The sequence below is a fragment of the Aquarana catesbeiana genome, linkage group LG03, assembly GCF_042186555.1.
Source record: "Aquarana catesbeiana isolate 2022-GZ linkage group LG03, ASM4218655v1, whole genome shotgun sequence".
In the NCBI taxonomy this organism is placed as follows: domain Eukaryota; kingdom Metazoa; phylum Chordata; class Amphibia; order Anura; family Ranidae; genus Aquarana; species Aquarana catesbeiana.
The window spans coordinates 101,198,130-101,211,251 of NC_133326.1; the positions used below are offsets into that span (position 1 = coordinate 101,198,130).

At 45.5% G+C, this 13,122-nt stretch overlaps 1 protein-coding gene across 1 annotated transcript in view; it reads left to right on the plus strand.

The window, feature by feature from the left end:
* Positions 1-13,122, plus strand: part of LOC141131517 (cysteine repeat modular protein 2-like) — a 209,666-nt gene that overhangs the window by 174,832 nt on the left and 21,712 nt on the right. The window contains exon 15 of the mRNA XM_073618879.1: positions 6,825-6,996. Within this exon, the coding sequence (XP_073474980.1) occupies positions 6,825-6,996 (172 nt within the window). The remainder of the gene's footprint in view (positions 1-6,824; positions 6,997-13,122) is intronic.

The window sequence follows — 13,122 nt, forward strand, 5'->3', positions numbered from 1 at the left end:
TTAACCCTTTGGGTTAACAAACACTATAATAACTGTTAATTGCCTTCTTTTTTTTTTACATTTCAGCTGTCAGGTATCAGAGCATTTGCACGAGTACCGATACTTGTGCAAATGCTTAGTATTGGCACCGATACTGGTACCGGTGTGACATTAATGTATATGCCCATATAAATGTAGTCTAAAGGCTTTAAGGTTAGGTTGAGAGCTGACATAAGCACACTGGCAGCTACTACAGTTTTTTTACCAGAGGCATGCCCTGAATTTAACTGTTTTCGGAAAAAAAACTGAATTTAGTTCCTCTTTTAAGACAAAAAAAATGTACCACGGTTCGATTTGAACTTTTTTAGAGATTATAAATGTTTGGAGGCCTACTAAAGCGAACCTGTCAAAATGAATGCTTTACTGAAACAGGTATTGTCATGTCAACAAGTGACATTATTAAAAATTTCAAGTATCTCTGTCTTACTACTAATTGTTCTTCAGCTTCATGCCTAGTCATCCTAAATCGCCTGGTCTCCAGCAACTAAAAAGATTTTGAAACAGTTGAAAAATTCTCCTTTAAAAAGTTTCCCTTTGAAGAAAGCATACCATGGTTTTGTAATTTATTTATTTACTGTGACCTGGAGCAAACAAATACTTAAATAAATATATAGAGATAGAAATAAATAAAGAGAGGGAGAGAGAAATTCACACAAACCAACATCTATATGTGTTATTTCACCACTAGATGGTGAACTAACCTAATACAAATGTCAAACATCCTTGAGTAAGCCAATCGTCAGCATCAGCATTGAATAGCATCAATAGGATTGAACTGCATTGCCTGTCAGACTCAGGAACCCCTGATCCCAGTGCACACGTTATATGCACCGCTTAGTAAATGCTTTGGCAGGTAAGACTATTCTATATGTGGGCTGCACTTTTTATTTTACAGTTTTCCTAGTCAATTAACCACTTCAGCCCCGGGAGGATTTCCCCTCTTAATGACCAGGCCGTTATTTTAGCTGACAATTGCGCAGTCGTGCGATGCTGTGCCCAAATAAAATTTAGGTCCTTTTTTCCCCACAAATAGAGCTTTCTTTTGGTGGTATTTGATCACCTCGGCGGTTTTTATTTTTTGTGCTATAAACAAAAAAAGACTGACAATTTTGAAAAAAAAAACCAATATTTTTTATACTCTGCTATAAAACACACCCAATATTTATTTTTTTTTTTGTAACTCTAATTTCTTCATCAATTTAGGCCAATTTGCATTCTGCTACATATTTTTGGTAAAAAAAAAATCCCAAAAAGCGTATATTGATTGGTTTGTGCAAAAGTTATAGTGTCTACAAAATAGGGGCCAGATTTATGACATTTTTGAAAATTCTTTTTTTTTACTAGTAATGGCGGTGATCAGTGATTTTAGCAGGACTGCGACATTGCGGTGGACAGATCGGACACCTAACTGACATTTTTGACACTTTTTTGGGAACCAGTGACATTATTACAGTAATCAGTGCTAAAAATATGCACTGACATTGTACTAATGGCACTGGCAGGTGAAGGGGTTAACTGTGTTCCCGCAGTGTGTTTCTGACTGTGTGGGGGGATGGGCTGCCTGGCACAACACACAGATCCCATAGTTGCCAACTGTCCCGGATTTCCCGGGACATTCCCGGGACTTACACGCCATTCCCGAATTTGTGGTGTCCCGGTAAATGTCCAGAGAAATCCGGTTCTTCACGATTTTCGCCGCCGCTGCCACCGCCGCCACCGCCGCTAGAGGTCCGCGGCCGGTGGAGACAATGTCTCCGCCGGCCACCATTTTAACGAATCAGGAAGATGGCTGGGGGGGCTAGGCGGAGCTCCTGCGTCGCCGCCCACCCTCCGCCCCGCTCCGCCCCGCCTACCCCTGCCCCGCTGCCAGTCCTGCATCGCCGCCCACCCTCCGCCCTGCTCCGCCTCGCCCTGCCTACCCCCCGCCCCGCTGCCAGTCCTGTGTCGCCACCCACCCTCCGCCCTGCTCCGCCTCGCCCCGCCTACCCCCCGCCCCGCTGCCAGTCTGTTATGGAAAGGGGCGGGGGTTCTAGCCATGCGGCCGGCGGACACCTCTGAGGTGGGGGGGGGCACACCGCTCTGGGAATCGTAAGGGGGGCTCCACTGAGGACACCTGATGCAAGGGGGGCTCCGGCGGGGACACCTGATGTGAGGGGGCTCCACTGGGGACACCTAATGTGAGGGGGGGCTCCACTGGGGACACCTGATGTGAGGGGGGCTCCACTGGGGACACCTGATGTGAGGGGGGGCTCCACTGGGGACACCTGATGTGAGGGGGGCTCCACTGGGGACACCTGATGTGAGGGGGGCTCCACTGGGGACTCCTGATGTGAGGGGGGCTCCGCCGGGGACACCTGATGTGAGGGGGCTCCACTGGGGACACCTAATGTGAGGGGGGGCTCCACTGGGGACACCTGATGTGAGGGGGGCTCCACTGGGGATACCTGATGTGAGGGGGGGCTCCACTGGGGACACCTAATGTGAGGGGGGGCTCCACTGGGGACACCTGATGTGAGGGGGGGCTCCACTGGGGACACCTGATGTGAGGGGGAGCTCCGCCGGGGACACCTGATGTGAGGGGGGGCTCCGCCGGGGACTCCTGATGTGAGGGGGGCTCCACCGGGGACTCCTGATGTGAGGGGGGCTCCACCGGGGACTCCTGATGTGAGGGGGGCTCCACCGGGGACTCCTGATGTGAGGGGCGGCTCCGCCGGAGACTCCTGATGTGAGGGGCGGCTCCGCCGGAGACTCCTGATGTGAGGGGGAGCTCCGCCGGGGACTCCTGATGTGAGGGGGGGGCTCTGCCGGGGACTCCTGATGTGAGGGGGGGCTCCGCCGGGGACTCCTGGTGTGAGGGGGGCTCCTCTGGGGACATCTGATGTAACGGGGGCTCCGCTGGGGGCACCTGATGCAAGGACGGACTCTGCTGGGACATCTGACGCAAGGATGGACGGCTGGTGGCAGGCGATGTGGCTAGTGACACGCTCAGGGATCCCACTGATTCTGCATTATGGTGAGTTGAATAATTTCATTTTATATTACAATGTAATAATAGAAATAATGCACTTCAATCATCCATAACAACCATGGTGCCGGGATGATTGAAGTGCTAACACCAGGTGTTTGGAGTATCTTTATCTGCTGATTGTTAAACTTTCTAGAATACACATTTTTATTGTGTAGGATCTGGGGCTGCTGTCCCGTCATTTCCCTCTCCCCCCTCTCCCCCCTCTCCCCCTTTCCCCCTCTCCCCCTCGCTCCCTTTCCCCCTCTTCCTCTTTGCCTCTCCATCATTCATCTCAAACTCTAACCACACCCTCTTTAGCCACGCCCATTTAAGCCACGCCCACTTTGTTGCGTAAATCACGCCCATTTTTCGCCGCTTTGAGCGACACACTTGTGTATTTTTCCTAAGCCACGCCTACAAACGGATGCCCCTCCCCCTAATTATTGTACGGCTCCACCTACAGCCACAAAAGTGTCCCACATTTTTTTTTACATTGTTGGCAACTATGAGATCCATCTTCCTGCATAGCAGAAAGACAGGATCTCAGTGTAATCCCCTAGCAGAACGGAGATCTGCTTTGTTTACTATGGCAGATCCCCGTTCTGTCACTGCGGGGAACGATCGCGGGCAGCCGCCGGACATTGAGTCTGCAGGACCCGCTGATTGGCTCCCCCGCTGGCCAATCGGCGTGGCACGGCATGCCCACAGATCGCTGTATACAAGCCTGACGTACACCTACGGCAATTCGCGCAGCCGAGCCAACCTGCCACAGTATAACTGATGCGGCTGGTCGGCAAGCGGTTAAAATGTTTCTCTTATTTGCTCCCTTTTGGTCTGAAGTGAAAGCAATTTGTTGAATCTAAAATTGCAAAAAATACCTGTTATGCCGTGTACACACGGGCGGACAAAATCAACTTTTGACGGGCTTCTGACGGACTTTCAAATGAACGGACTTGGCTACACACGATCACACCAAAGTCCGACGGATTCGTACTTGATGACGATCCGGACTAAAATAAGGAAGTTCATAGCCAGTAGCCAATAGCTGCCCTAGCATCGGTTTTTGTCCATCGGAATAGCATACAGACGAGCGGATTTCTCGATAGGAACTGGGTGCGGCGGAGTTCCGGCGGAAAGATTTGAAACATGTTCCAAATCTAAAGTCCGTCTGATTTTCGACCGAAAAAGTCCACTTCAGGTCCGATGAAGCCCACACACGGTCGGATTGTCCGATGGATTTGTTCCGTCGGACCAGTCTGGTCGAAAAGTCCGCCCGTGTGTACACGGCATTAGTCTTATCCAAAATCCAGTGGGTTTGTAACTCCCTGTACACTCTGCTGCACTGGTATAAGTGAGTAGTGTTATCAGCCTTTCCCAGTTCTTTCTGTGGACTACAAAACACCCCCATGTTGTGGGGATGCAAGGAAAAGGATGTGTTTTGTAGTCCTATCACACTTCCTGTTCATAGGTTATTATGCTGACCCATCCTAGAAGCTGTGCAGTGAGTAAGTATTGTCACCCTAGGATAGCAAGTGTATTAATGTTAAGATTACCAAAGGATAAAAGCCAAGGCAACCGGTTAGGCAGCAGTCCAGCTGATATAATAAATGACATACCGTCGTGATGGTGGGGATGGTTGGCTGCACATCAATGTTCTGGATAGGCTTTCTGATAGTGACAACAGTGGGTCATGCTTGCACAATGTGTGTGTGTGTGGTAACATGTCTTATTAACCTTCACAACCCTTCACAATCAGATTTTTTTTTTTTATTCTGTGAGGCTTGTTCTCATCTGACCCATGTGCTGTCAATTGAAGGACCACAGAAGTACAAGAGCTTCTTTAGGGCAGAATTGTGCATTTTATGCTTCAAATACTTCAATGGAAGTGCCTGAAACACCTGTGTACCACACTTTTCCTGCATTTTTATGCCTAACAGCCTATCCTCTCTGCCTAATAACCTGCTTTCCATTCGCCTGAACCAGGGGTCTCCAAACTTTCCTTGTCAAAAGAAGTTTATTGAGTATACAATGTTATAAAGATACATAAAGTAAGTTTACAAGGATCTATAAAGTAAGCTCATTGTTTTACAGTAGGGTTTATATAGGTAAATATCATGAAATTTCAAATATTAAACATTGGGTTCACGTAAACCTAAATTAAAGATATATATCATTTCCTTAGTTACTTTTGTAGGTATTTAAATGATTTATACCTACTATATATATTGTTTACAGGTAGAGTGTATATAGGTCAAATAAATTCTGATAATGAGCTTTAATCTTAAGATGGAGAAAAGGAAAGAGAAAGAAGAAAAAGGGTTGAAAGGTAGAGGTATGGTCCACAAGGTTGTCCCGCTCGTCAGTTTATTATTCTTTTTAGTTCTCTTTGAAGCCTTAGAATGGGTGTCTCTGTAAGTCATTTAATCTGTTACCATGGCAAACTTTCTAAACAAAAGGGCCAGAACTTATAAACGTGTGTGTGTGTATATATATATATATATATATATATATATATTATATATATATATATGCACAGTATATTTATCACATTGATGGCACTGATCAATCACTGACTTGATCAATCTAACACTTTAAAGTGGTTGTAAAGCCACAGGGTTTTTTACCTTCATGCATCCTGTGCATGAAGGTAAAAAAAACCTCCTTGTGTGTGCAGCAGCCCCCACAGCCCCCCTAATACTTACCTGAGGTCCAGCGATGTCCACGATAGCCTTGCCTCTCAGGGTCTCGCACTCCTGATTGGCTTTTGGCAGCAGCAGGAACCATTGGCTCCCGCTGCTGTCAATCACAGCCAGTGAGCCAATCAGGAGTCCAAGGGAGCAGGGGCGAGCGGGAGTGAACGACAGCTCCATATGTGAATGGACACACAGAGCCACGAGTCAGGAGCATACCTGCTCAGGTGCCCCCATAGCAAGTTGCTTGCTGTGGGGGCACCCGACAGGAAGGAGGAGTCAGGAGCGCCGGCGAGGGACCAAAGAAGAGGAAGATCCGGGATGCCCTGTGCAAAACCACTACACAGAGCAGGTAAGTATAACATGTTTGTTAGTAAAAAGAAAAAAACAAGACTTTAATATCACTTTAAGTATATCTTCTGAACTCAAATAAGTTCCTTCTACTGCGCTCACATTTCCAAATCTCCAATTTCCTTTTTTGGTGCTGTGATCTGACTTCCTGTTGGCTATGTTTGTTCTCCATGATCCCATTGTATGTAGGAACATAGCCACCCTCCCTTGCTTGCTCCCGAAACGGAGTATGGTCTATGGCAGTGGTTCTCAACCTCAGTCCTCAAGTACCCCCAACTGGCCACGATTTTAGGTTTTCCTTTACTTTGTACAGCTGCTTTAAATCAATATCAATGACATGGTATTGATAAGAGCTATTTTATGTAAGGGAAGTTCCCTAAACGATGCCCGTTGGGGGTACTTGAGGACTGAAGTTGAGAAGCACTGGTCTATGGGATTTGTAGTGTGCATAGACAGCGCACATGGCCACAACGAATGTGCACTGATTGTTCCAAACAAAGGGAGGCGAATGGGGGGGGGGGGGGGGGCGGGGAGAAAAGAGAGGTTTGGACGCTCACAGGGGGCATTACAAGGAGGCAAAAAAACACAGAAACAATTTAATGAAAAATAGATTACAGGACAGTTAAGTAGTGGATACGTATGGATTATTTTTGAAATATAAGTATATAATTTAGTGTCACGTTAATGAATGTGCTGTATTGTGGTTTACTTTACTGAGATAATCCTTTCTTTTGCAGGGTCTGTGCCAGTCTTGTGATCCATCATGTAGGCACTGCTCTGGCCCAGGGCCAAATCACTGTATAACCTGTAAAACCAGTACTGCTTGGTCACCTGAAGAAATGAGATGCATCAACTGTTGTGATTCACAGACTGATCAGAACGATTGCTGCTTTTGTGACCTGAACTCTGGTATGTAAGTGAAACCAAGAAGAGTGATGGTGGAAAAAAGTCCTACCCTGTTTCCCTGAAAATAAGCCCTACCCTGAAAAGAAGACCTACAAGGACTTTAACTAGGGCTTATTTGGGGGGTAGGGCTTATATTGCAGCCATCACCGACAATCACGCTAGGTCTTATTTTCGGGGAAACAGGGTAGTTGCCCATTGAGTCTGACCCATTTTTTGAAACTTTTTTTTGTCTGAGTATAGATTTAAGTTTCTCCCAAGCATGTTTGAATTCACTTACTGTTGATTGACTCATTAACTCTGCTGAAAGTCTATTCCAAGTATCAACTACTCTGTCTGTAAAAAAATACTTTCTAAAATTCATTTTGAACCTCTCCCCTGTTAATTTAAAGTCATGTCCCTGTTTTTGATCTTAGCTTCATATTCAGGAAGGAAGGATTCTGCCCTCCTGTACTTTATTCACCTCCTTCATGTATTTAAAGCATATCTATGGTCAAAATGTAATAGCTTGTATTTATTTCCATATTGGATTTCAGTTATTTCTAGCCTACTTCTAAAAATCTGAACGATCTTGAAGTATTTACCAGCCACTTTATTAGGTACACCTGTTCAATTGCTTGGTAACACAAATTGCTAATCAGCCAATCAGACATGGTGAAGACGACTTGCTAAAGTTCAAACTGAGAATCACAATGAGGAAGGAATCGGATTTAAGTGACTTTGAATGTGGGCAGCACAGTGGTGTAGTGGGTAGCACTCTCACCTAGCAGTAAAAAGGGTCGCTGGTTCGAATCCCAACCACAACACTACCAGCCTGGAGTTTGCATGTTCTCCCTGTGCCTGCGTGGGTTTCCTCCGGGCACTCCGGTTTCCTCCCACACTCCAAAGACATGCTGGTAGGTTAATTGGCTTCTGTCCAAAATTGGCTCTAGTATATGAATGTGAGTTGGGGACCTTGGATTGTGGGATCCTTGAGGGTAGGGACCAATGTGAGTGTGCGATGTATGTGTGGAGCACTACGTAAATTGACGGCGCTATATAAGTACCTTAAATAAATAGGGACAATTGTAGACACGCACCCACACTCACTCAGGTTGAACTGGATGGACTGGTGTCTTTATTCAACCTTACTAACTATATAACTTTGTAACTATGAATGGTTGTTGGTGCCAGATGGGCTGGTCTGTGTATTTCAAAAACTGCTGATCTACTGGGATTTTCACCCACAACCATCTCTAGGGTTTACAGAGAATGGTCTGAAAAAGAGAAAATACCCAGTGAGCGGCAATTGTGTGGAGGAAAATGCTTTGTTGATGTCAGGGGGTCAGAGGAGAATGGGCAGACTAGTTGGAGATGATAGAAAGGCAACAGTAACTCAAATAACCACTCGCTACAACCAAAGTATGCAGAATACCATCCCTGAATGCACAACACATCAAACCTTGAAGCAGATGGGCTACAGCAGCAGAAGACCATACCAGGTGCCACTCCTGTCAGCTAAGAACAGGAAACTGAGGCTGGAAAAACGTTGCCTGATCTGATGAGTCTCAATTTCAGCTGCAACATTCAGAAATTGGCATAAACAACATGAAAGCATGGAGTCATCCTGTCTTATATCAATGGTTCAGGCTGGTGGTGGTGTAATGGTGTGGGGGATGTTTTCTTGGCACACTTTTGGCCCCTTAGTACCAATTGAACATCGTTTAAATGCCACGGCCTACCTGAGTATTGTTGCTGACCATGTCCATCCCTTTATGACTACAGTGTACACATCTTCTGATGGCTCCTTCCAGCAGGATAATGCACCATGTCACAAAGCTCAAATCATCTCACCACTGGTGGAACAGGAGACTTGCATCATGGATGTGCAACAAACAAATCTGCAGCAACTGCATGATGCTATCATATCAATATGGACCAAAATCTCTGAGGAATGTTTCCAACACCTTGTTGAATTTATGCCACCAAGAATTAGGGCAGTTCTGAAGGCAAAAGGGGATCCAACCCGGTACTAGCAAGGTGAGCCTCATAAAGTGGCTGGTGAGTGTACGTAAACTTGGTGAAGATTTCCACACATTTACTTCCTTGAATTCTGGGAACCGTAAGCCCAGTGAGTAGGCACTGCTGTGTCACAGAGCCTGCCTTCTGAACTACAGAGGTGTTGAGAGGAGTTAGAAAAGTCAGAGTCCGTACAGGAAGGACTGCTTGCAGGCAGCAAGGTACCATGGGACATGTAGTCATGGGCTTCCGCAGGAGGGGGCAAGGGGGGTCAAGTGCCCCCCCAAATCAGCAAGGTGTCCGCACACTAGGGAGGAAAGTGCAGGAAAGTAAAGTCAAACATGTTAAGCGAATGTTCACTTCACTGGAGCTCAGCCTTATTTATTGTTGGGCTGACACTTGGATCTCCTTGTCAACTGTCACAGCCTGATCTCTGTTATCTTCTGTTATCAGCAAACTGCTTGTGGAATGTATCTCCAATTGCAGGACTGCAGACCTGTCAGCACAGACTGTATATCACCTTACACTGACATCCTGGTTGAACATCAGGCTGAACCTTCTGTTATTATGTAAAGAGATTTAACACTTTACTTCCCTGCATGCTTTTGCTTGGCAACTCTTGGGGGTCCTTCACATGTGTGGAAGTGACTGTTGCTCCTCTGAAAAGATCCATGTTTGAATGGTGGTGAGGAGGCAATATGTTGCCTCCTCACCACCTGATTTAACCCAATAATTGCCATAGCGTGGCCACATTGAACTACATTATTCTTTTTCACAGCACCACCCACTAAAAGCAACATGCTGTTTAACCAGTTCTGTTAGTGCTGCTATTCAGTGCCGCCGATAAGTCACAATCAGTGAAGGGGAAGAACTACTTATTAGCAACATTTAATAATAGACACTAAGCAAAACTTTTTTGTCTGTTAAACGCGTGTTCAGAGGCAGTTGGGCACTTTTTTCAACTGCCCCTGAACCCATTCAATGTTATCCTATGTGTCCATGTACACAGTCTCGTTTTTTGGCGTTTTTAGGCAATTGCGTTTAACCTCGTTTTTCCAGAAGCAAAAAAAATGGGTTCAGACGCCAAAGATTTCCACATTTCAGACGCCAAATGCCGCTATACGCGGCTAAACGCGGTACCGGCGTTTAGCCGCGTTTTCGTTTATAAGAGTTTTTAAAAGTGCCCTATTTATGTTACATTCAAAAACTCAGAAATTATGGCAAATGATGACAAACCATTAAAAAATAGTTTAAAAACTTGTAATTGCTTGCAATGATTCATAGACTATTTATATACCCTAATGAACCCATGATCCAATCCAATACACCATTAGCATTGCTGTTATCCAAAGTATAATTGGAATTTGACCCAAATGTTGTCAGATTTGAACAAGCAACTTGTGGCAGGTGACGTGGCAAATGACAATCCGCAACTTGTGGCAGGTGACCTGGCAAGTGGACAATCCACAACTTGCGGCAGGCGACGTTGCAAGTGGACAATCCACAACTTGTGGCAGGTGACGTGGCAAGTGACGTGCCAAGTGGACAATCCACAACTTGTGGCAGGTGACGTGCCAAGTGGACAATCCACAACTTGTGGCAGGTGACGTGGCAAGTGACGTGCCAAGTGGACAATCCACAACTTGTGGCAGGTGACGTGGCAAATGACAATCCGCAACTTGTTGCAGGTGATGTGGCAAATGACAATCTGCAACTTGTGGCAGGTGACGTGGCAAGTGGACAATCCACAACTTGTGGCAGGTGATGTGGCAAATGACAATCCGAAACTTGTGGCAGGTGATGTGGCAAGTGGACAATCCACAACTTGTGGCAGGTGATGTGGCAAATGACATGGCAAGTGGACAATCCACAACTTGTGGCAAGGAACGTGACAAGTGGATAATCCACAACTTGTGGCAGGTGACGTGGCAAGTGGACAATCCACAACTTGTGGCAGGTGACGTGGCAAGTGGCACAATCCACAACTTGTGGGTGACGAGTGGACAATCCGCAACTTGTGGCAGGTGACGTGGGAAGTGTGAACCGACTGCGACATTCGCTGTGCAATCAAAGAATGGGTCCAATAGCGACAAACTGACTCTGGACCTCTCACACAATTTGCTATGTCATTCTAGCCTCATCAAGAGCAATGTCAGGAGCATTTCCTCACATATGCTCATTATTGGATACATTGCAAAAAAAAGCACAGAAATAGAAGCAAATGCAAGTATATAACTGCTCTCTCTGCTGCTGCTGCTCACTCTGATACAAATGCAGAAATAGTTACAATAACATGCTTTCTGAGCTTGGGGAGGGTTTTATGAGGTTATCTTATAAACGCTTCTAGACGCAAACGCGGTAAAACGCCGCTAAACGTGGCATGCAAATGCAGCAAAACAGGCGTTTCTAAATGCTGGCTTCAGCTTTTAAAAACATGTGTTCAGCAGAGTTTGCACCGGCGTCTCGTGTGCATGGGGCTATAGAAATGGAAAGTAAACAGCAGAGGAGAAGCTGTAACGCATGCAGGGAATTCAGGAAGTTGTGGAAAGAGATGGCCAGCAGACAGGCAGCACTAATAAAAAGGGGATTGTTCGAGTAAGATTACATTAGATTGTCAACTGTTGTTCATATTGCTGTTACAATGCTCATGTTAAAAAAAGATTATGCTGTGACCATAGATTTCCTTTAAAGATTTCAATCATGTCTCTTCTTTCCCTTTGTTTCTCCAGACTGTTAGGCCTCATGCACATTGGACGTTATAAATAACGTTATAAAATCGCCAGTCGCTTTGCAGTCAGTTTTTCAATGTTTTTCAGCATTTTTGCAATAGCGTTTTTTTTAGCGGATTGTAGCGTTTTTCAGCTTTTTTTAGCGTTAGCGTTTTTAAGCGTTTTTTTTTTATTTTTTTTTCAATGGGATAAAAAAAAAAGCTGGTGAGATGAGTTTTTAAGCGTTTATCAGTGTTTTTTGACATTTTTACAGCTGAAAAACTCCTCTCAGAACCCATTAGTTTTGGGGTTTTTTTACAGCCAAAAAAACGCCCCAGCCAAAAACAGTTGATAACAGCCTATGTGTGCATGGACACATAGGATAACATGATAGGGAGTTTATTGACCGTAGAAAAAAAATGTCTGAAGCCAAGAACAACAGCTGTAAAAACGTCCAAAAAACATCCAATGTGCATGAGGCCTAAATATGAAGTTCCTTATGTCTCTTCTGATATGCTTTATCTCTTAGAACTTTCACCAGTCCCATATCTGGACTCATTCTCTTTTATTATATCTTTTTTTTAGAGAAATATGACGGAAGTGTTTTTTTCATATCTTCTTCCTTTTATCGTCTATCAATAAAAATCAGCAAACAACTGTGACATTGTTATCTCTGAAGATACAATCTATATTTCAGCAGCATGGAGTTTGGAACTAATAATGATATGTTGTCTGGGTTGGGTATGAATAACATACCTCTTTAGTATTCGTGGGTCCTGCTAAAGTCCTAGTTGCCCTCCAGTATCTGTTTGCTTGATATGTTTACTGTTGTCCTCAGACTTTTCATACTTGTCGCTAAGGCTGACGGTGCAGAGGGGAATTTTAGGATTCTAACATGCATTTCCTCTACCCTGTGTGTTTCTGCATTCTCCCCTTTATTTTACACGGACAAGGCAGCAAAGTTCTTTCCTGTCGCATCTCATGGCAGCATACACCTATGGGTTGTGGCTCCGCCCCCGCAACCTGATAGGACCGCGTAGCTATTAAAGCCCCTGCCCCAGCATTCTCCTTTTTTTCCTCACCTGTCAAGGACCGAAAACATGCATCCCTTACCTAAAACATTCGCCCCAGCCAGGTTCTAGCCTCTCCTGGGTGGAAGTCCTATCCTGTACAGCCTCTAAATGAGCTCAATGGAAGGAACCCCACTCTGATGGTCTCAGGGGTATGTTACAATACATTACAAACCTTAAACTGGTTTATGGATCGCAGCGGTCTCCAGCTCCTTTCAGTGCACCTGTGGGTAACTTCCCCTCCTGTCTGTCTCCATAGCTCCAGCTTGTCCCCCCTCCGCTCTCTGTGCCTAGCGCCGAGCGTCTCAGCTCCTCGCGCATGCGCAAACAGCGGTATCTCGTCAGGGCATCCCACT